The 22,053-nt window shown below is 44.1% G+C and overlaps 2 protein-coding genes across 7 annotated transcripts in view; one reads left to right on the top strand and one right to left on the bottom strand.

Annotated features, from left to right (window-relative positions):
- Positions 1–5,300, bottom strand: part of COL4A3 (collagen type IV alpha 3 chain) — an 82,674-nt gene extending 77,374 nt beyond the window's left edge. The window contains exon 1 of the mRNA XM_079975833.1: positions 5,165–5,300. Within this exon, the coding sequence (XP_079831959.1) occupies positions 5,165–5,281 (117 nt within the window). The 5' untranslated portion in view covers positions 5,282–5,300. The remainder of the gene's footprint in view (positions 1–5,164) is intronic.
- A 357-nt stretch (positions 5,301–5,657) lies between these two features.
- Positions 5,658–22,053, top strand: part of COL4A4 (collagen type IV alpha 4 chain) — a 76,725-nt gene continuing 60,329 nt past the window's right edge. For 2 of the 6 annotated variants that reach the window (XM_079975827.1, XM_079975828.1), the window contains exons 1-4: positions 5,658–5,827; positions 13,952–14,124; positions 14,732–14,833; positions 18,308–18,385. In XM_079975827.1, coding sequence (XP_079831953.1) covers positions 14,065–14,124; positions 14,732–14,833; positions 18,308–18,385 — 240 coding nt within the window. In that variant the 5' untranslated portion in view covers positions 5,658–5,827; positions 13,952–14,064. Of the gene's footprint in view, positions 5,828–13,951; positions 14,125–14,731; positions 14,834–16,163; positions 16,352–18,307; positions 18,386–20,766; positions 20,823–22,053 lie in introns of those variants that run through there. The other 4 variants (XM_079975830.1, XM_079975831.1, XM_079975829.1 and 1 more) reach the window with 3 other exon arrangements.

Genomic DNA, 22,053 nt, shown 5'->3' with positions numbered 1-22,053 from the left:
GGCTGGATCCAGCCAAAATGCCTTCTAAATCTGGCCCGCAGACGGTCTGGGAATCAGCATGTTTTTACATGAGTAGAATGTGTGCTTTTATTTAAAATGCATCTCTGGGTTATTTGTGGGGCATAGGAATTTGTTCATTCCCCCCCCCCAAAAAAAAATATAGTCCAGCCTCCCACAAGGTCTGAGGGACCGTGGACCAGCCTCCTGCTGAAAAAGTTTGGTGACCCCTGGTCTATGCTGTCCCTCATTATTCCAAGGAAACCAAACCTGGGTATTGCACCCTCTAGGGCAAGTATTATGCCCTCTCACTGGGGCCTCCATGCGGCGCGCTGATGTCACAAGCCGGAGCTGCAGGGTAGTGGCTGGACATGTGTGTGCTCTTCCTTGAGCTGGGGAGTGCCACCGTGGCCACAAGTCTCACCGTCCACCCATCTCTTCCACTGGTGCTGCACGCTGTGTGGCCAAGGGATTCAAGGGCTCATCCTCTCCCAGTTCTTGCTCAGCATGCTGCTCAGGTGAGGCAGACGGGCAGGACATGGAGCAGCTGCAGAGGTGTGCCTAAATTTTTTTGTGCCTGGGGCAACTGCCCTGGTAGGCCCCTTTCCCCCATGCTATGCCTCTGCCTGGAACCCCTGGAATCTCTCGCCACTTGAAGAGTGGGGTAGCATGCAACAGTATATAAAGCATTTTGGCCACAACGCCTGAAGAGAGGGCACAGCCACCCAAAGAATTAAATCAGCGGTATTTGGATGCAATGACCTGCCAAGGAAGCAGCAAGGCGAAGCAAGGGAGGATACTATATCTGTTTAGGTATGTTAAGGAATGCTATTAGAAAATTGGTAAAGAATGTAAATAACAATTATAGCATCCAAAACTTCCCAGGACAAACAGTGTGTTGGGGGAGGGATTTTGCTTTGAAATTCCCTTGCTATTACAACATTAGCAGGCTTTTTCACAGGCTTGTAATATAGTACATTTCAATTATTAATGTTTTTAATGTTCTGGTGGAATAATTTTTACTGTGCATTTTAATTATATATGGATTTCATAATTGATCTTATAGTTGTAAATGGGTAACAAACCACATGGGCATATACATTTAATAATAACAATAACAATAATAATATAAACAGAAAAAATGATGTTTATTTATAAATCATCTAAGTCAGAAATGAGCGCGGAGATGAATTTATGAGGGTGAGATAAATGATTCAGAATTGAGAACAGCAAAAAAAAAAAAAAAGTGGCCAATTGCAACCATGCACAAAAAAAGTATATTTAAAAATACAGAATAGATGTAAGTCATTTCTATCTGCACAAATAATTTACAACGCGGGTGGCGCTGTGGGTAAAACCTCAGCGCCTAGGACTTGCCGATTCCATGGTCGGCGGTTCGAATCCCCGCGGCGGGGTGCGCTCCCGTCGTTCGGTCCTAGCGCCTGCCAACCTAGTAGTTCGAAAGCACCCCCGGGTGCAAGTAGATAAATAGGGACCGCTTACCAGCAGGAAGGTAAACGGCGTTCCGTGTGCTGCGCTGGCTCGCCAGATGCAGCTTGTCACACTGGCCACCTGACCTGGAAGTGTCTGCGGACAGCGCTGGCCCCCGGCCTCTTAAGTGAGATGGGCGCACAACCCTAGAGTCTGTCAAGACTGGCCCGTACGGGCAGGGGTACCTTTACCTTTACCTTTATTGTAGATTATTTTCCCTGTGAAATAGCTGTATCAGTTATTTGCATTTACATTTAAGTTGTAATATTGGCCAAAAAAGGTGTTTTACAGTATTATCATTTTGCATTAAATGCATTATTATAGGTTTTATATTTCTGAAATTAAGGGCACAATCTGAACCCTAGAACAGTCAGGGTTATGGGGTTAAGAATCCAGTGGATCTCTGACTGAGCCAGGATGTTCCAAGCTCAGCTGGGTTACACCAGCATAACTTCCTCACCTGGCCCAAGTAGAGATATGCCAGCATCTCTTGCCCATCCTGGCTCAGCTGGGACACAGCATGGCCACGTGACCCTGGGAACCCGGCATAAGTTGAGCAATCAAAAAAAGTGGTTTAAAAGGCTTGTTTCTCCTAGGCTTAGCCCTGCTCCTGAACAGAGTCTGGATCTGGCATAACTTTTGCCAGTAACGCTGCAGCTAGGATAATTTACACTGGCTCCCCATAGTTAGGCTTGCTCCCCCAATTCATTACATTGTGGCTTATTGTATATTATTTTTTGCAAAATGGCAATCCGTGTTTGGTTTTCATTGCTTTTGTACACAAAAGAGCTATCTCAGTCCTTGTTGCTGTCCTTGGTGAAGCACACAGCTTCCAGCTGGATACCGCCCCTCCAAAAAAAAACAGATTAGGACTGTGGCACAGAGGAGAGAATTTCACCTTTTTAACCCACCCAATGACACACCTGAGGCTGCTGTTTGCCTCCTGAAGGCACTGTTTGCTGCATCATTTTCTGCTGGGGATTCCAGTACACATAGTCCCAGTGGAGAAGACTCCCCACAATGGCCTACCCACGGCCATCCCCTTCCGCTGCCCTGCCCTAGATGAACTTGAGGGGCAGGGGAAGTGGGTGCTATGGGCAGTACTCACTGGGCCAAAGTGAGAAGAGCCCTCATTTGCCTGTAAACAGGGGTGTTAGCTTTAGCACACACTCTGTTGGAAAGCTTGCAATATCCTGATTTCCTCCTTTTTTTAAAAAAACAAATGTTATTAAAACAACTAGAAAAGGTTCAAAAAGAGCAATCAGGTTTATAAAAAGCCTGGAGCACATCCCCCATGAGAAAATGCTAGAGTGTTCAGGGATTGCTATTTTTTAAAAGGGGGTGGGGAAGATGACTAAAGGGGAATATGACAGAGGTTTATCAAATTGCGGAAGAATGTGTAGAGAAGTTTTTCCCTCTCTAATTAAAACTCAGGGTCACTAATGACGTTGATGGAGAGTTAGATTTAGGACACACAAGACAAAGTACTTCTTTACACAATGCATAAATTTAAAGTACCGGTATTTGCAGTGGCGTAGCGTGGGGGGTGTAGGGGGGCCCGGCCGCACCGGGCGCAACATCTGGGGGTTAGGGTTAGGGGGCGCAAATCCACGGGTTAGGGGGCGCAAATCCATGGGTTAGGGGGCGCAAATTACTTGCCTTGCCCCGGGTGCTGACAACCCACGCTACGCCACTGGGTATTTGCTGCCACAACGTGTGGTGATTATAGCTCTTAGCTTAAATGGTTTTAAAGGAAGATAGGACACATTCATAGATGATAAATCTGTCAGTGGTTGTTAGCCATTGTTCAAAGGGCCCATGCCTCATAACAGGAGTTGCTAGAGGGAGGCTGGTTGTTTTCATGGCCTGCTTAAATATGAAAAAAGACGTTGGACGTTGGACAAGTCTACTTATCATCTCATCCAGTAGGTCCCTTCTTATGACAGCCCAATTACTCCTGCTTTCAATTTGTGGCACACTGTGATCCAAATAACATAAATTAATTGGGGATGGTAAGAAGGCATGGAGGGAGCAGGTTTGGGCCAACAGGTTATATTTAAATACCCTTTGGTCCCTCCAGCCTATAAACCTATAATCAGGATTCCCAGATAGTATATTGGTTTATTGTGGACATTACAGTGGAAGGTGTTACTGTAACAGCTACACAGCAGTGGCTGCAAACTGTTTGGGCCAGTGGGCACATTATCCAACTGGGAAAACTGTTGTGGGCAACACACACACACACACACACACAACCCACACCCTATTCTACAGGATACATGCTTCTTTCAAGTTTAATCAGTGGAAGGAGGAGCACCAAAGAAAGCCTCTGTGGGAACACATGCCCCTGCAGAGGATGATGATGATGATAATTATAATTTATTGCATATTAAAAACATGATAAAACATCAAACATTAAAAACTTCCCTAAACAGGGCTGCCTTCAGATGTCTTCTAAAAGTCAGATAGTTGTTTATTTCCTTGACTTCTGATGGGAGGGCATTCCACAGGGAAGGCGCCACTACCGAGAAGGCCCTCTGCCTGGTTCCCTGTAACCTCACATCTTGCAGTGAGGGGGAACCGCCAGAAGGCCCTCGGATCTGGAATTCAGTGTCCGGGCCGAATGATGGGGGTGGAGACACTCCTTCAGTTATACTGGGCCGAGGCTAGGTCAGCACCAACACTTTTAATTGTGCTTGGAAACGTACTGGGAGCGAATGTAGGTCTTTCAGGACCAGTGATGTCATGATGTCATGATGGTGACCCCTCCATACAGTGGCTCCAAAAGGATTGATGCAGTGCTGCTAAATTATCACCAGGCATGCATGCCTACAAATGGATTTTGGTTGCAGATTGGATGAGCATATGAGCCATACGGCAAACAGCATTGTCAACCCAGTACTGTAATTCATACAAGGGAAGTGTCAGGCAAGCAGCTGCATCACTGCACTGTCTCTTTTCTTTTCTTTTTTTCCTTTCTGGGATGGTTCTCACATTTACAACTTGACTGGCAAACGTGTGGGGCAAACGACTAAAGACAGAAGGAACCCAAATATCCATCCATTTAACCATGCCAAAGACATGCTGCCCATTACAAGTTACCCTCCCAAATCCACCTGTGCAGTGCAGTGCAGATGCCAAGCAAAAGGCAGGTGCAATTCAGAAAGATACCTCCTGATGGACGAGCAAACTTTAAAGAGCAGAAAACCAGAAGGTTCACCAGCCAATCTTGAGAGACAGGAATTGGTCTCAACCATGGGATCAGTCAGATTCTCAGAGTGAGCCAGAACGTTGGGCATGGAAAGTCAGCAAGTAATTAATGAAGGCAAGAGTGCCTCTGAGCACACACAGAGTGTGATTCCCCTTGCCACACAGTAACCACAACCACCTTCCCATACTTCTGGGTGGGGGGGGGTGGTGGTGGAAGGTACAGCATGCACTGAGCTGCTCCCTTTTCCTCCTTTGGCAGAGTCCCCAGGCCTTTGGGCTACTTGAAAGATAAGACATTCCACACGTGAAGCCACTTCTACACAGGACAGAGCTGCACCTGGACTTCTGCCTGTCACGCAACTTCTAAAGGCCACAGAAGCCCTGTAAGAAACGAATAGGAAAGCAGAGCGGGAGGGACGTCAGCCAACCCCGAGGAAGCAGGTTTCCGCGCTGGCCCTCAACTCACCTTTGCAGCCACAGCAATGGGGAGGCGGTCCTCCTGCTGCCCCGGCGAAGCGCTCAGCAGGGCAGCGAAAAACAACAGCCCGAGACACCAGGAGCCGGGGCGCGCGGGCTCCTTCATGCCTCACGGCGCGCTTTCCCCTCAACTCTCTGGCACGCGCTCTCCCTCTCGAGTCCTCCTCTCTCTCTCTCTCTCTCTCGCCTTCTCAGTGCCACAGGTCGCGCGGTCCGCAGCTCCGTCCCTGACAGACCCGCTGTCACCATTCACGGACCAGGCGCGACGGCTCCTCCTCCTCTTGCCACTTTCCCTCAGCGTCGAGTGAGTTCCCCTGACCGTGCGGCGGCGCGGCGCTGGCGCTGGCGCCTCTCTCTCTCTCGCTGCTTGCTTTGCGCCCCCCGAGAGAGGTCCGCGTATGGGCAGCCCCTCGGGATAGCCCGGGGCGGGGCCGAAGCTGCGGGAAGGCGCGTGGAAGCTGGAGGTGCGAGAAGGGAGGGGGAAGGATCGAGGGCGGGGCGAAGCAACCCGCAAAGAGAGGGAAGCGAAGCGCGAGAGTCGCTTCACGCCTGGCTTGGCGGCGCTTGCTTCGCCGGGGCCGGGAGAGCGCGGCGGGACGCGGAGGCGCGGAGACGCGAGCGGCTCCTCAGGGCTTGGTCCCCTTGAAGTGAGGTACTTCAGAGACTCTCGCGGGAAGGGAAGGCGTGGCGCGCGCGGGGAAGCGAAGGTGTCCAGGGAAGTGGGGCGCGTCTCGTCAGGCACCTGTGGCGACGTTCTCTGCGGGAAAGGGCGTCTTTTCCTCTCAGCCTTTTTCTACGGTGGTCCTTCAGTTTCCACCCAGGAACTTCCGAGCCCTAAAAAAAAAGTCTCTTGGATAAAATCCCACCGTGATACTCCCCCGCCTCCCCCCCCCACGCCCCCGGCGGAGCAGGGACGGGAGGTAAAGCAACATAACCGTCAGACATTCGCCTAAGCATCCAGTACAGCTGGCCGCGCGCTGGGATCTTTGCTGGCTCTCCGGGGTTTGTTTTCCTGTCAGGCAAAGGATGAAGTAGGCTGTTGCCTGTGGGCGCTTGGATAAAAAGGTGGCGGGGGGGGGGCGCATGTCAGGCAGTTTCTCGGGTCCGTCAGCAATAGGCAGTAGCTGTCCCATACGGGGATCAAACCTGCAACCTTGGCGTTATCAGCGCCACACTCTAACCAACTGAGCTATCTGGAGGTACATAATTCACCTTGCGGAAGCTAAGCCAGTCTGGACCTGGTTAGTGACTTGTTGGGTGACTGGCTGGGATCTACATTGATGCCACATCATGTTCCATGGCAGAAGAGAGGCAGGATATATATGCAGGACAATAAATATCACTAGGAAGCTTGGTATGTATGCTTACAAAGTACCGTAATTCTTGCACTGCAAATTGATATCTGAAGGGAGGCGTCTCAAATATTTTTGCTTTACTAACCTGCATAGATATTCAGCTTTCTCCAGTGCTAGGGTGGGGCTGGCAAAGCACAATCTGAGCTGTGCTTCAGGCAGCAAAAAAACTTTGGTCCACCTAGATCCAGGAGGCACAATTTCCGCTGACTTTCTAGGTAGAAACTTTAAACATATCAGGCATACTGAGCCAATGCACGTGACATTGTTGGCTGACGTGGCTCCAATTAGTCCCAGATGGAATGGCCAATGGTCAGGGGTGATGGGGAGTTGTTGTCCAGCAACATCAAGACAGCACCATGTTGGCTACCCCTGATGTAAGTTATACAGGCACTAGGCCAATCCTACCAAGGCAAGCAAAAATAATATGGCACAGTCTTACACAGAGTGTGATCACTGGCCCATGTCGCCCAGTATTGCCTATTTGAACTGGCTGCAGCTCTCAATGGGGTCTCAGGCCAGGGCTGAGCTGCTACTTGAAATTCCGAAAGCTGCATTGACCCTGGATAGCTCAGTTGGTTGGAGCGTGGTGCAGATATTGCCAAGCTAGCAGAGACTCTCGGGACAGCTGCATATTCCTGCATTGCAAGGGGTTAGACTAGATGATCCTCAGGATCCCTTCCAGCATCTATGAAGATGCCAGTGGTTGAACATGGAACCTCCCATTAGCAATTCCTGTCTAGCAGCAGCAATTCACGCACATGGCACGGTCCAAAACTGTAGTGCAAGCGTTACCACACCCATTACAGCATCTGTTTCTTTCCTTTGTGCACCATCACTAGAAAGTTGGCCTTGAAGCATGAGCAGTCTGTTCCATCAACCCCATTTTCACCCCATGAACCAAATGGGTAACTTGAAGGGCTGGTGTTCTGGGCTGCATCATCTGTGGGGATTGATCCCTGCATACTCCTGCTTTGAGAAGAGGGTTGGACTAGATGATCCTCAGGGTCCCTTCCAGTGCTTATGATTCTGCATGCACCTCAATGTGCAAAGGAAATATTGCAGTCTTTCCTAATCTTTTTGAAAATGGCTGTGGACGATGCTTCTGTGTAAGGCACAGAAGTGTGTCCTGAATAAATTTATGTCAGCTTTTCTTCTGAGATCTCAGTCTTCAAGGGAGATACTTTACAAGTAAGCAAAGTATGTTGAATAGAGAAGTTTAAGCAATACCCTCACTTTGAAGCAATTTATGTATAAGTACATGCTACATTAAAAGGGACGCGGGTGGTGCTGTGGTTAAACCACAGAGCCTAGGACTTGCTGATCAGAAGGTCGGCGGTTCGAATCCCTGCGACGGGGTGAGATCCCGTTGCTCGGTCCCTGCTCCTGCCAACCTAGCAGTTCGAAAGCACGTCAAAGTGCAAGTAGATAAATAGGTACCGCTCTGGTGGGAAGGTAAATGGTGTTTCCGTGTGCTGCTCTGGTTCTCCAGAAGTGGCTTAGTCATGCTGGCCACATGACCCGGAAGCTGTACTCCGGCTCCCTTAGCCAATAAAGCGAGATGAGCGCTGCAACCCCAGTCGGTCACAAATGGACCTAATGGTCAGGGGTTCCTTTACCTTTACCTTTACATGCTATATTCCTAATTTTTCTGAGTTGGAATATGTACATTGGCATGATCATGTCTAGGAATTGAAATACCAAGTCAGTTATTGGTGGGGTGGGATGTGCAGCTTATCTGAAGGCAGGTCACTTGGGGACTGAAGTACATGCTATGTGTGCTGTGTGATCACACTGAATGTTAGTTTTAAGCAGGCACTAAAGGGGTGGGTGGGTAGGGAGTTCTGATCAAGATGAGGCCCATGGCATGTGGGGAATTACCCTTAACTCCTGCTTTGCAGTCCCTAGGGAAACATCCTCTCTCCCCAGAGCTGCTACCAGCACAGTGCATTTAACATAACATATAGCTTGGCATTTGGCTTTGCAGACATGACAGCTGCTAGGGAATAGTGTCCATTGTGCGTCTATATTTTTAGTCTGAATCCTTATACAGAACTGCTACCGGTCCTTTTGCCTGGAAAAGAAACAACGTGAATTTGTGTGCATAACCATCCCTTTGTACACTGTTGTATCATATAATGGGGTGCATTATATCAGTGAGTTTTATGTACATTCTTTAAAAAATGTACAGCTCTTCAGCATGCCATGTAACCTGTTAACTTGCACAGGCTCACATGAATAGTCCCTTATGAACATTAACTTTTCACTGGAATTTACCATGGGGCTTATAGCAGTGGCTGTTCCTTGGCCTCAAGCGCCAATCGATTGCTGCCTTTCACCACAATATAAGAAAGATTTGGCCTTGACTAACACCGCCATTGAGTTACCCTGTCATTTCCCTGCTCACAACAGATTGAGCTGTGGCAGCAGGTGCAGTAAGATGATCCTGCTGTCTTGTCTGTAAGGCTTTTTTGCATTAACTGATCCAGGGAAAGAAGGTGTTACTTCCTGAAAACCAGCCTTGAGTACAAATTGGGAACGATGCTTCCATTTAAGAATGACATACTTCCAGTGGTCCCCTTCTCCTCTGTTCTATTTGATATTAAGCTATACTTGCCTGTGTTTTTCATGTTTATATTGACAATGCTAGAGTCCTGTGGACATGTTATCCCACTGAAATCTAATAGGCTTAAAACGCATTTCAAAAGAAGTATCAATAACCACGGACAGCAATGGTAGCGTACTTTCAGCACCAGCGGATATATTTGTATTGGTTTGCTAAGTGCATCCACACAACATGATTCCATATCTAGGGGAAAGCTGGGTTAGCCCATAGTTCACAGTGGTTAAGTCTCTCCTTGGGATTTCTGAAGAAAGTGAGCATGGCAATGTCTTATAAGTAGAGTTCCCCTCGAAAATGGTCTGGAAACTGCCAGATGGTCCAAAATAAGGCAGCATCTCGGATGGGCCGGCCCCACCTTATTACACCAATATTTTGTCATCTGCACTGGCTCCCAGTTTATCTCCAGGCTCAGTTCAAAGAGCTGGTAAAGCCTTAAAGAAGCTTGAAGCCAGGTTGCCTGAAGGCTCGTTTCTTCCCATACATCTATACTTGCCTAGGGTCTAATACAATATTCAGAGGGTCTTCTCAACTTGCTCTCCTGACACCAGTTGTGGTATTTGCTGCACTGAGTGAAGAATTTGTAAATATATTATTCCAGAGGTCAGCAAACTTTTTCAGTAGGGGGCTGGTCCACTGTCCCTCAGACCTTGTGGGGGGGTCGGACTGTATTTTTTTGGGGGGGGGAATGAATGTATTCTTATGCCCCACAAATAACCCAGAGATGCATTTTAAATAAAAGGACACATTCTACTCATGTAAAAGCATGCTGATTCCTGGACCGTCCACAGGCCAGATTTAGAAGGCGATTGGGCTGGATCTGGCCCCCCGGCCTTAGTTTGCCTACCCATGTATTATTCCTTACTTTTTATTTTTCAGAGACACAATAACATTTTAGGTTATTGTTGCTATTATTCTTTTCTTTTTTTTCTAAATTTCATCTACTTTTATTCTGTTTTAGCTGTTTTTTGATGTTTAGGTTCTGTTTTTTATATTTTATGGTTTATGGTAGTATTCCACTGTGTTTTACTCAGAGCAGAGCCATTGAAATGAATGAACATGATTAAGTTAAGTCTGTTGATTTCAGTGAGTAAAAATTGTGAACCACCAGGAGAACCTTTTGCTAACTGGTAGTAAAGAGATGATGCAAGTAAGTAACATTAAAGAAATCCTTCCTGAAAGATGTGTTCACCTCCGCGACTATGTTTCTAGTGCTATCCAGACAGATGTTGTGAATAACAATGCCCATCTGCCACTATTTTCTTTTCGGAAGAATTAGGCTGCTCTGAATATGTGAAAGAGTAAGTCGCAGCCACCCTCCTCGTCCTTCTGTGTAGATTCACTGGGACATGATTTTGGGGTGGGGAGCATAATAAATAGATATATAAGATTATGCACTGTGTGGAGAGAGTGGATAAGCCTGTCTCATAATATCATAACTCATCCTCCAGCAGATGGAATAGACAAGACCAATAGTGGGAATACAGCTACAGCACATGCTATAGAGAAAAACAAGGGACAGATGATGCTCATCAAACCGGGAAAGGCAGCCCATCTAGAAGAAGGAAAATTCTGATCCTAAACCTCCACTGCCTATCCTCATTTGTGAGGAAGGCTTTGGGAATAAAATGAGTACCAAAGACTACCCAGGGAGGGCCCAAACAGATAAACAGTAGTACCTCGGGTTACATACGCTTCAGGTTACAGACTCCGCTAACCCAGAAATAGTACCTCAGGTTAAGAACTTTGCTTCAGGATGAGAACAGAAATCGTGCTCCGGTGGCACAGCAGCAGTGGGAGGCCCCATTAGCTAAAGTGGTGCTTCAGGTTAAGAACAGTTTCAGGTTAAGAACGGACCTCCGGAACGAATTAAATACTTAACCCGAGGCACCACTGTATTAAATCTGTGACAGAATGCATCTAACTTGTCTCTTTTATTTTAGCAATAGAAGCCTTGGGGTCCACAGAGGAGGGTCAGAAATATAGCACATGGAATAGGGCTTTAACCTAAGGTTACCAGATTTTTTTCCAATAAATCCGGGGACACTTTAAATAAAATGAAATAATTAAATAAATACTACGTTCGGGACATTGATGCTGCAGTGATGATGGTGGCAGAGGGGCGGCTGCCGCCTTGACCTCAACCTCCACGTTTCCCCTTCCTCTTGAGGCTTCTGTCTCCTTTTCCCATGAGCTGGGGCATCCCCTGAGTTGTTGGTTCTTTGGTGGTGGTGGTGGTGGGGAAGCGGTGTGCAGTGGGTCAGGCATGGAAGGCGGAGAAGGAGGGCCGAGAGTGGTGACAGCGGTGAGGCTCGGGCAGCGCGATGCCTCCCTTCCCTTCAGAGCAACCCCAATCCCATTCCTACCTGCGTGCAAGCAGGACGGGGCGAGGATCCCTCATCTGGGAAGGGAGGCTTCCCATTGCCTAACTGAGAGATTCCTGCCCCCTCGTGCTTGCATGCAAGCTCTGATAGCCAGCATGAAACCTCCCTTCACTGCTGAGAAATCCCTGCTCCACTCCTGCTTGCACGCAAGTAGGAGTTGGAAGGCTGCTCTGATAGGCAGCATGAAGCCTCCCTTCACAGCTTAGTTGTTGGGGTCAGGGAAGGTGGAGGCAGCCAGGAAGCTGCATCTTAGAGCCCCTGTACCACCATCATATGGGGACTTCTGAGCAGCTCCTGAAGCCAGCCAGAGCCAACTGCTCCAGGCTGCTGAGACTGTTTTTCCCGGGGACATTAGATGAAATCCATGGATTACATTTGTCTGGGGACTTATTCGCAAATCCGGGTACTGTCCCTGGGAAACAGGGACGTCTGGTAACCCTACTTTAACCTTTCCCCTACATTGCAGTCCCCAATGAAAAAGAAACCTCCAAATCTGCTGTGAGGTGCCAGTGGAGCTGTGGCGCTGTGGTCTCAACCACTGAGTCTCTGGGGCTTGCCAGTCAGAAGGTCAGCAGTTCAAATCCCCGCAATGGGGTGAGTTCCCATTGCTCTGTTCCTGCTCCTGCCAACCTAGCATTTCAAAAGCATGCCAGTGCAAGTAGATAAGTAGGTATCACTGCAGCAGAAAGGTAAATGGTGTTTCCATGTGCTCTGGTTTCCGTCACGGTGTTCTGTTGCTCCAGAAGCAGCTTAGTCCTGCTGGCCACATGAACTGGAAAGCTGTCTGTAAACAAATGCTGGTTCCCTTGGCCTGAAAGCGAGATGAGTGACGCAACCTCATAGTTGCCTTTGACTGGACTTAACCATCCAGGGGTCCTTTACCTCTCTTGAAGCTAACAGCAGCTTCTCGAGGAGAGGGTTTAATGGAATCATAGTTTGGGGTAAAATATTAACTCCCCCTTGCCACCTACCATTCCTCTATTGTTAAAAGCGGGGAAATAGATGTGTAAAATAAAGTCTTATATTTATTATCATATCTGTTTGCTTTGAACTCTAGCTCATGGTTGAGGGGAGATTCAAACAGAGAACTTTTTAATTTGAAGCTCGGGCTCTTAACCCCTATATCAAACCAGACATGTGGCCTTAGCTTGATCCACAACTCAGTTCCAGAAACATGCTTGGATTCTGATAAATATTGGCTAGTTCCACAGAAGAAATACTGGCTAGTTTCCACGTGCCAAAGGGGCTTTCAGCTTGAGGTTTTCAAGCAGGAGCATTTGCTGTACGGCTTGATAAACCTCTTTTGGAACTGAGGTTAGTTTCGAAACCAGTTTGTCACATGACAGTGGAGACTGCTGTTTAAAAGAAAGTATGTTAAGAATCCCACTAAGCATGCACAAAGCATAATTAGAGAAGGTTTTAGACACAGGTCATTTTGGAAAAATTAGGAAGCTGCCTTATGCCAGATTTTTTTTTGTCCTGTCTAGGCCAGTATTTCCTACTCTGGCTGGCAGCAGCACACCACCCAGCAAGCATCCCACAATCCTTTTCCTTTTTAGCTAGAGATGCCAAGGATTGAACCTGGTACTTTCTGCACCCAAAACATGCACTCTGCTACTGGGCAATGTCCATCCCTATAAAGATGATGACCTACTGGGCCAGATTTGACTAATGTATCCTACTAGCAGAAGCAAGTACTTCCGCTAGCACAGCAGGGCTCCCCCTAATCTCTCCAGCGGATTGAGAGGACCTCCAAAACAGCATGTGGGAGAAGGAGAGGAGATCATTCAATCAAGTAAGCTGAAATGCTTTTGCTGATGGAACCATTGCCGCAAAACTGTGTTTATTTCCTCCCTTTGTATCAAACCCTTCATAATTGCTTACAAAAATGCATCCCTTTAACCCTCATGAGATTTGTTTCATGGACAAATGTTTTGCAAACATCAAGCAAATCATTCTTATCTGTTTGTGTTTGTTGGTGAACTTGGTCCTTGAAAAACAAATTTATATTAGCCAGATAGTGGGATCAAAATACCTAGAGCAGCTGGACTTCATACACAGGAAACCTACATGGAAAACAAATGAGCATTTGAGCCATGATAATAGAGAGCGCAATTGATCATTTGCATTGGACTTTATCTCTGGCAGGTTTTGTTGATATTTTCCAACATACCTCACCCAGTGGCGTAGCGTGGGTTGTCAGCACCCGGGGCAAGGCAAGTAATTTGCGCCCCCTAACCCGTGGATTTGCGCCCCCTAACCTGTGGATTTGTGCCACCAACCCTAACCCCCAGATGTTGCGCCCGGTGCGGCCGCCCCCCCCTGCACCCCCCATGCTACGCCACTGACCTCACCTGAAACATAATTTTAAAAATGTGGCATGTGAAGCTGAGTCATCTGTATACTTCTCTTATCATCAGATCAAGAACAGCAGAAGAATGTGGAACACGGTTTTCAGGCCAGTAGGAGCAGCGAGACACAGTCCTGATTATTGAAAATTAAATAGTGACGACTTGAACTCAAATGTCCTGATATGAACTGCATCCACTATGTGTTCTTTAAAACGGATTACATTTATTTTCACAGCTGCATGGTAAGCATTATATGCCATCTTTATCAATTCCCTGAAACATTTCTGTTTAGATTTGAAGATGAGGTAACAGTGGTCATTCAGGGCAGAGGAAAATAGTAGAGAGCACTGATGAGAAGATTGTTGTAAGTACTCCGGTGGTAAGTACAAGGCAGAAAAGTCCCCTTTCATGTGCAGAACTTTGCTTGTGGTTCTCTGAATCCAAGCATATAGTGTTTCAAATAGAGAACAAAAGGGGGCAGAAGCAGTAAATAAATGCTATAGAATGATAGGAGCATACAATATTCCTACTTGGGGGATAGACCAAAAGGAAAGACAAGGTTTCACTGTAAGCTTTTGATTTTGTACATGCAGCTCAGGTAGAGGAATTTGTTCACAATGGAGTTCATTTGCCCCACCCTTGAGGAAGCAGTGGGGAGGTGGCATTCCCCGCCCCCGCCCCATTCCAACTGTCTTGGGCCTGCTCTGTGCATGAATGTTATCCAAATCAAATTATGGTATTTATGAAATTATACAGGAGACACTGAACATCATGGAATAGCTGCCAAATCTTTACCCTGGGGATGCTAAAGAGTTTTAAAAGTGCTTAGTTTTTCTCTCTGCTTTTTAGTTTCCTTGGTATTTTAGTCAATTGGGGTTGAATAAATTAACCTCGATTTTCTTATCCACCAGTTGGCTGATATTTGTTCTTTCACTCCAACCAGTTAAAGGGGTAAGTTATTTGAATCAAAGTTTCCTGCTTCTCTTACTGTTTCCATCTGTTAACAGAATATGTTTCCACAGAGATCTCCCTTCCCAAATGCTTCTTTTCTTATTTGGGAGGTATATACTATGGGGTAACCAGCCTCATATATGACCAGCATGCACAAAGGCATTAAAATTACAGAGTAAGCTTTCCTGCCAGCCATAGCTATGTCACTTCACCTCACCTGGGAGGAACTACTAGGCAATCAAGTCTTTCTTTGTTTCAGTCTACTATTTCAATCTGGTGTGTGAGGAAGTTTGAGCTGGTTGCTCCTGCTCAGCTGCATGACTTTAATCAGCCGTTTTTTGTTTCAGACAAGTGGGAAACTTTGGAAGGAGCTTTTAAAGGGGGTCCCATCTTTGGAATTCACTTGGAGGGGCACATTTTTAAGGTTTTACAGCACGCACGCACGCACGCACGCACGCACGCGCGCGCACACACACACACACACACGGATGTTAGACCAGTCAAAACAAACAAAAAGTATTAAATACTTAGTTTCATTTCAGGACACCAACAATGGAATAATAATATTAAAAAACCTCAGTTATTGTAAAATTTAAGACTGTAGGCATGGATGGATTTGATGTGCCTGCAATTCTATATACACTTACTGGTAAACTCAGCTAGATTTATTTCTAAGTAAACATTAATAGGATTAATAAGTAGACATTAATAGGATTTTGCTTTAAAGCTATAATTGCAAGATTAAAAAATGCATACTGAAGAATCAGTTAAGAGCCTACTCTTGTGTTTTAATTTATGCATATCTGTGTTCTGTGCCCATAGTATTTCTTTTAACAAAGTATGCATTATAGAAAACACCTGCTGATTGAGAGAATGCAGTACTTTATAGTTTCAGATGTTTAAAGATTCTCAATTAATTTGAAAACTGAAGACTGTCAGTACATTGGCTATTTCACAAAGTCAATGAAAGTAATAAGGATAGTAAGTTCTTTACAAAAGAAAAACCATTGGTTTCCAGACTTCTGTCTGATGGCTGAAGAAAACCTTCACATCTGACATGGAATCACAGCACATCTCTGGAGATCTTGGAATATCTTCTAGGGCAGGCATAGGCAAACTCGGCCCTCCAGATGTTTTTGGGACTACAACTCCCATCATCCCTGACCACTGGTCCTGTTAGCTAGGGATCATGGGAGTTGTAGTCCCAAAACATCTGAAGGGCCGAGTTTGCTTATGCCTGTTCTAGGGCACATACTTTGTTCATTCAGCCCTCTTCTAAAACAAATAATATCAGACTCACAGTGCAGATATTGATTGGTCCATATTGGGGTCCCCACTGCTGCATTTTACCTTTAGAAAGCCATTTTCCCAGTTGCTAATTGCATGAATGGTGTGACATCTGTTTTGGTTCTTAGTAATGGAAAATTGCTTGCCATTATAGACCTTACAGAGGAACCCATGGTGAACTTAGAACTAACCAGATGGTTCCATGGAATGCAGCTTGAAAGCCACAGAGTGGTAGTTTTCATTGAGAATTGTCAGTTATTTTATGAGAAACTATCATGAATAGTTGTTAATCTATGTTTTGACTATTCCAGCATTTTAATCTTCAGTGCAAGGCAGAATACTGAAAAAATAAATACTTTGCCTAGAATGGTAAAGAAATAGTTTTGTTTTTTGGGAGGAAAAAAAACAACAATTTTTAAAAAGCATGATTTTAACAAGGGAGACAAAGGAAATACATTTCCACATTCCAACGTTAATTCTGTCTCAAGATATAAAACAGCCTGGGAGGGTGAATGACCAGAGAATGCAGATTTTTGTGCATGCTGAAGGTCAAGAACACAAAATGTTTTGGAAATATTTTAGATAAGGAAAAAAGTGAGTTCATTTTACCAGAGAACTCTGCATTCTCCTTGAAAAAATGAAATTTTAAACCTACAGTACGTGTTATTAGGGAGAGAAACTCGCAAAAAAGGTATGTGACTAGTGTCATATCAGGGCTGCGTCCAGTTGTCTCTTTCTACTTAGGGAAGCCTCTTTGATCCAGCAGAGTTTTCCATAACAGAAAGGGAAGGTGACTTTCACTGATTGCCTTCTGTGTCCTCCTTCCCACAAATCTATGATAGGTGGTTTGGAGAATCCTTTGGAGTAGCATGAAATATGACAATAGGAACTGCAGGAGAATGAGGGAATTTGCAAAAAGCGCCTCCATTGCCCTTCCACTTGTGGAAGCCTTAGTCTACCATGACCAGGGCAACACACATAGATACAACCTGCATAGTTCAATTCAGTCCAGGTACCAGTAGACTTGCCCGAATCTCTGTGTAGTCGGGAGGTCCCTTGCTACTGTCAACATAAATTAAATTAAAGTTAAAACACAGAATATCATCTACTTTTCAACACTCAGTTATCCCTGTGGCATAGCTGTACCAGGTATAACAGGGATGTGGAACCCCTTTCTGTCAAAGTGACCTTATTTATTTACAAAAATCTTTCTATACTGCAATTCCTTTGAAATTATCAAAACAGTTTATAACAATTATAATACAATAAAATTCGCTCAAAATTTAAACAGACCATCAGCTGGCTATCAACGGCTTTTCCTAATTTTCTGCATAAGACTGGCAGTAAAGAAAAGCTTTCAGCAAATGTTTGAAGGTTAATATAGAGGTGCGTGCCTGTTGAATTTCCATTGGAAGAGCACTCCCGAGGAGTGGGCCAATAGCACAGAAGGCTCAGTTTCATGTTGATGCCACATGAGCCACACCAACTTGGTGGACATCCAGTGATGCTTCCACAGATGTTCTCATACTGTATTGGCCCAAAAATAAGCCACCCTTTTTTTTCCAAATTCCAACTGTGAAGTGCGGCTCATATTCGGAACCGAGTGCTGCCAGCTTGGGGAGGTAGTGTCAGGAGGTGGGTGTTCAGTGTGCTTAGATCTGGGCGCCCCTCTGCCCCCCATTTGGGACAGTAGTGCCTGGAGCTGGGCCGCACCCACAAATAAGCCTTGAATTTTAAAGGTGCAGCTTATTTGCAGGTGCGTTTTATATTCAGGCCAATACGGTATATGTGATTCATTTACTATTTGAACAGGTTACAGATGCCTTTGGAAATCCATTGACTGACATTAAACCTTGTTTTGTCAAATGGAATATTTTAATATTATTTGTTTGAAACTGGTTCCCCCTGCCCCTGATATGCCTTATTTGTCCCAAATTATATCGAAATGTTAAATAGAATATAACCATCCCAACCCAGATAAGGTTATATATGGTTTGCTCCTATTGAGCCAAATGGCAACAATCCTATCTCTACTTACCTGAGATTATAACCCAATTGCACACAAATGGGACTAATTCCAAGTAATTTTGTATCGGATTATGCTGCACATTTAGCTAGATTGGGGCCAACAGGTTTGAAAATAATAAATTGTTAAACATGAGAAGACTAACTTCCATTTCTTTATAGGGTCAGTATGCATATATTAGTCGTTGTGGTGGACAGGATTGCACAGCTTGTCAATGTTTTCCCGAGAAAGGCTCAAGAGTAAGTGTTAAATTCACTTTATTTGTTTACCCCTCTTTCCTCCATTAACATGTATTCTAAAGTAGTTTATAAGTGTAAAAAATACAATAACACTTTAAAAGAAGGGGGGACCACAGAACTACTGTTTTGAAGCAATAGTAAAAGCAGTTGGTCTAAAAGTATACCTTTGAAATTTCAAAGAGATGTAAATATTTTTAGCTTCATATCCATTTGCGAACCTTGATGATTTTTTTCAGCCTGATAATACATTTGCAATTCACCTAACATCATGTTTTGATATTAAGGAAGATACTATAGATAGGCTGGGGGGGGGGGAATCTGTGTTTCGAAAATAATATATAGCCAACATTTCAATTTCACTTCAAACTATTTAGCTTAAATTTCTCTGCATGATGATAATAGATTTATTCCCACTGAATATTATATGTAAGAACAGAGTTTAACACATTAGTCAATGAACTTTACACACAGTCCTTTACCCTGTGCCCTCTGTTTATTTGGGGGAGAATCAACCATATGGCAATGAGAAATAGAAAATGCCATTTGACCACAGTTGAATGAGCTGGCACTTTAATTGCTGAAAAATGCAGCCATTAAAATGTTAAACCAAGATCAAATAAAATGGAAGCACATGAGTAAACAGTACTTTGAAACTTGGCTTCCACTTGCTGTTAGGAGAATGCATAAAATCACCAACGTGCATAACTGCAGTTGTCTTTGAACAAAAGCCAGTTTGGATTACCTATTCTCTCTGTTTTATGAGGGAATCCAAAATATCTTGTTGTAATAGCACAGGAAAGATTATGGAGACTCTTGGCCATTATCTTGTATATAGTTAGGGCAGCTTAAGTCCCATTATATTCCAAATACTATTTTATTTTATTTTATTTGAAAAAATGGCAATTCAAGCTCAAATGACACAGGGCCAGATTACCAAAATTTAGGGAGGAGATTGGAAGCACCCTTCCACCTACTTCCTGTCCTAGTCACATGAATTATACCCTCTCTTTCCCAATTGGCCATTGTTATTGTTTATTGTGATGTTTGAACCAGCACAACCATAATGTTTCAGATATTTCAGAATAAACTGTAACCTATTCTTGTTTTGAGCCAGCCCTTCCAATTCTACAGTTCTGTGATTTCCTTTTTCTTACAAAGATGGTCACCAATCTTTAGCAAACTTTTCCGTAAAGCTTGTTCTTGCTTTCCCTTCTCCAAACATGCAATTTGTTTCCTTAAATGCAGAAGCCAAAGAGTATAAGCAGATTATCTTATTAAAATTGATCTCAATTAATAAGAATATTGTTGTTAATAATAAACACCACAAGATGTTCTGCTCTGATCTCTGAAGTTAGATCCCATTCACTACTTTAAGCTTCCTTGATAGAATTAAGCAGATCATAGAAACAAGGTTGCATTCATGGCATGACCTAATTTTGCGTTTCCTAAGAGATTGTGTCACATGCTCAGAGCAGAGCCAGTTGTAAGTATGGCTTCTCTGATGTTCATTTCTTCTGTAGCGAAAATGAATGACCAACATTTTATCCCCATAAGGTTGTCATTTGTTTCCGAGTTCTGAAAGTAAATTGTGGGCAAAAAATCTACTTAAACAGAATATTTCAGTCCAAATTTTTCAGGGATCTGTCATTGCACATTGTGGCCCAATAAATATGTAATGGTTTCTCATTATGTGCGTGATCCATGTGAGTCTAAGGTTCTCAAATTCCGCCCTTCCCTTTCTCCACACACAAGGCGAAGAAACTGTGTAATAAGTCAGTTTGCTGTTTCGCCCTGGAAACTGGTTTGAACAAACCATAAAGTTAACAAACCAAAGCATCAGACCTTGTTAGCCAAATCAAATCTCCCTACTTCATTCTTCTAATAAGAAAAATAGAGAAAAGGTTATATTTATTATGAATGGAGTTGGTACTATTCACTGTTCAGAAACTGGAAAGAGGAAATTGTCTTTTGCATGTGGTGCATCATTCAAAAGACTTTTCTCCAGAAAGATAAAATATGGCACCTAATGAGATTTAGAAAAATCCAAGAGGAAAGGCCCATTGATTGTTGTTACCCATTGATAAGGAGCCATATTTAGAGGCAGTACACTGATATTAAGTTGCTAGGGGACAACAGTTGGGGAGGGCTATTGTCTACATAACCTGCTGGTAGACTTCTTGCAGGCATATGATTGGCCACTCTGGAAAACAGATTACCTGACTGGATGGACACATTGGCCTGATTCAACAGGCTATGATCATCATCATCATCATCATCATCAATCTTGATGTCATCATACATAGGAAAATAAGCAAGCACCCTCCCTTCAGATGTCAAGGAGATAAAGAACCACATAACTTTTAGAAGACATCTGAAGGCAGCCCTGTAGATGGGTGGGGTATAAATCATCATCATCATCATCATCATCATCTCACTGGTAAGGGGAGTGAGGTCACAAATGAACAGAATGTGTGGGAAACTTCATTCCCATTCTCTCACAGATGAGGAAATTAAACTTCTAGAAGAACAAATTACTCCCCAGGAAATAGATACAGTACAAAAAGATCTCTACCCTAAGAAATTCTGTCGTCCAAATGGCTTCAACACTCTCTGCTATAAACATTACAAAGATATTTTGATCTCCTATATGTCCAGATTTTTCCATGATATCTGAAAAGGGGATACCTTTTCAAGGACCTGGCTGGAATCCAAAATTGTCACAATACCCAAGCCATTTATGGATCCATTACAAGTAGAGCCCAATTTCATTGACTAATCAGTATTATAAGATATTTGCATTGATCTTAGCTAATTGAATAAACTTACTACCACCGATCAATTTGGCTCTGTCCCTCAGCATAACATAGCAGACCACATAATAAAGGTATTAAACCTTATCACTCTTTCCAAACAATCAAAGTCGCTGCTTTCAGTATGGCTCTAGATATTTGAAAGGTCTTTGACTGCTTGGAATGGAATTTTCTGGTGCTAGTCTTCAAACAATATAAAATCTGGCCCTAACTTCCTTCCACGATTCAACAAATATATTCTATATCCCAAACTATAGTTAGTCAATGGCTTAGATGGTACTCCTTTTAAAATGTACAGGGGAACAAATCTCCCTTTTTCTCATTATCTTTGTTTGATAGCTAGAGGCTCTAGGGCTAAGATCTGACCCAGAAGTTGCTGGTATACTCTTCAGAGATAAAACATATACTCTGAATGTTTATGCAGATGATATAATGGTTACCACAAGAACCTCTTTGCAACAGTAAGAGCTTTGCAAAAGGAATGGACATATTTTGGCAAATTCTGAGGACTGCGTAAATTTTCAGAAATCTGAAACTATGTGCTTTAACGTTCCCCCTAAAATAAAAAAAGAACTAGGTACCCTATAAAAAAATCACACTGTCTTACAAAATTGAAATACTTGGGTATCTTTATTACTGGAGCTTAAATAGAATGCATAAGGATAACTACAAGCCTCTTTGGCAAGGCTTTAACAGAGAGCTGTGCACATGGAAATGGAAAAGCTAGGGAATCTAGAACCTGTGCGGAAGAAATATGCAAGGAAACATGCAGGGGGAAATTCAGAAGCATCCATGAACACTACCATTTCAAAGTAGCCATGTTGTTGTCATGCCTCTGAGGCCCTGCATTTCTCAGCA

The sequence above is a fragment of the Podarcis cretensis genome (genome assembly GCF_951804945.1).
Source record: "Podarcis cretensis genome assembly, chromosome: 5".
In the NCBI taxonomy this organism is placed as follows: Eukaryota; Metazoa; Chordata; class Lepidosauria; order Squamata; family Lacertidae; genus Podarcis; species Podarcis cretensis.
The sequence above is the reverse complement of the archived record's forward strand: the minus strand, read 5'-3'. Positions and strand labels throughout refer to the sequence as shown.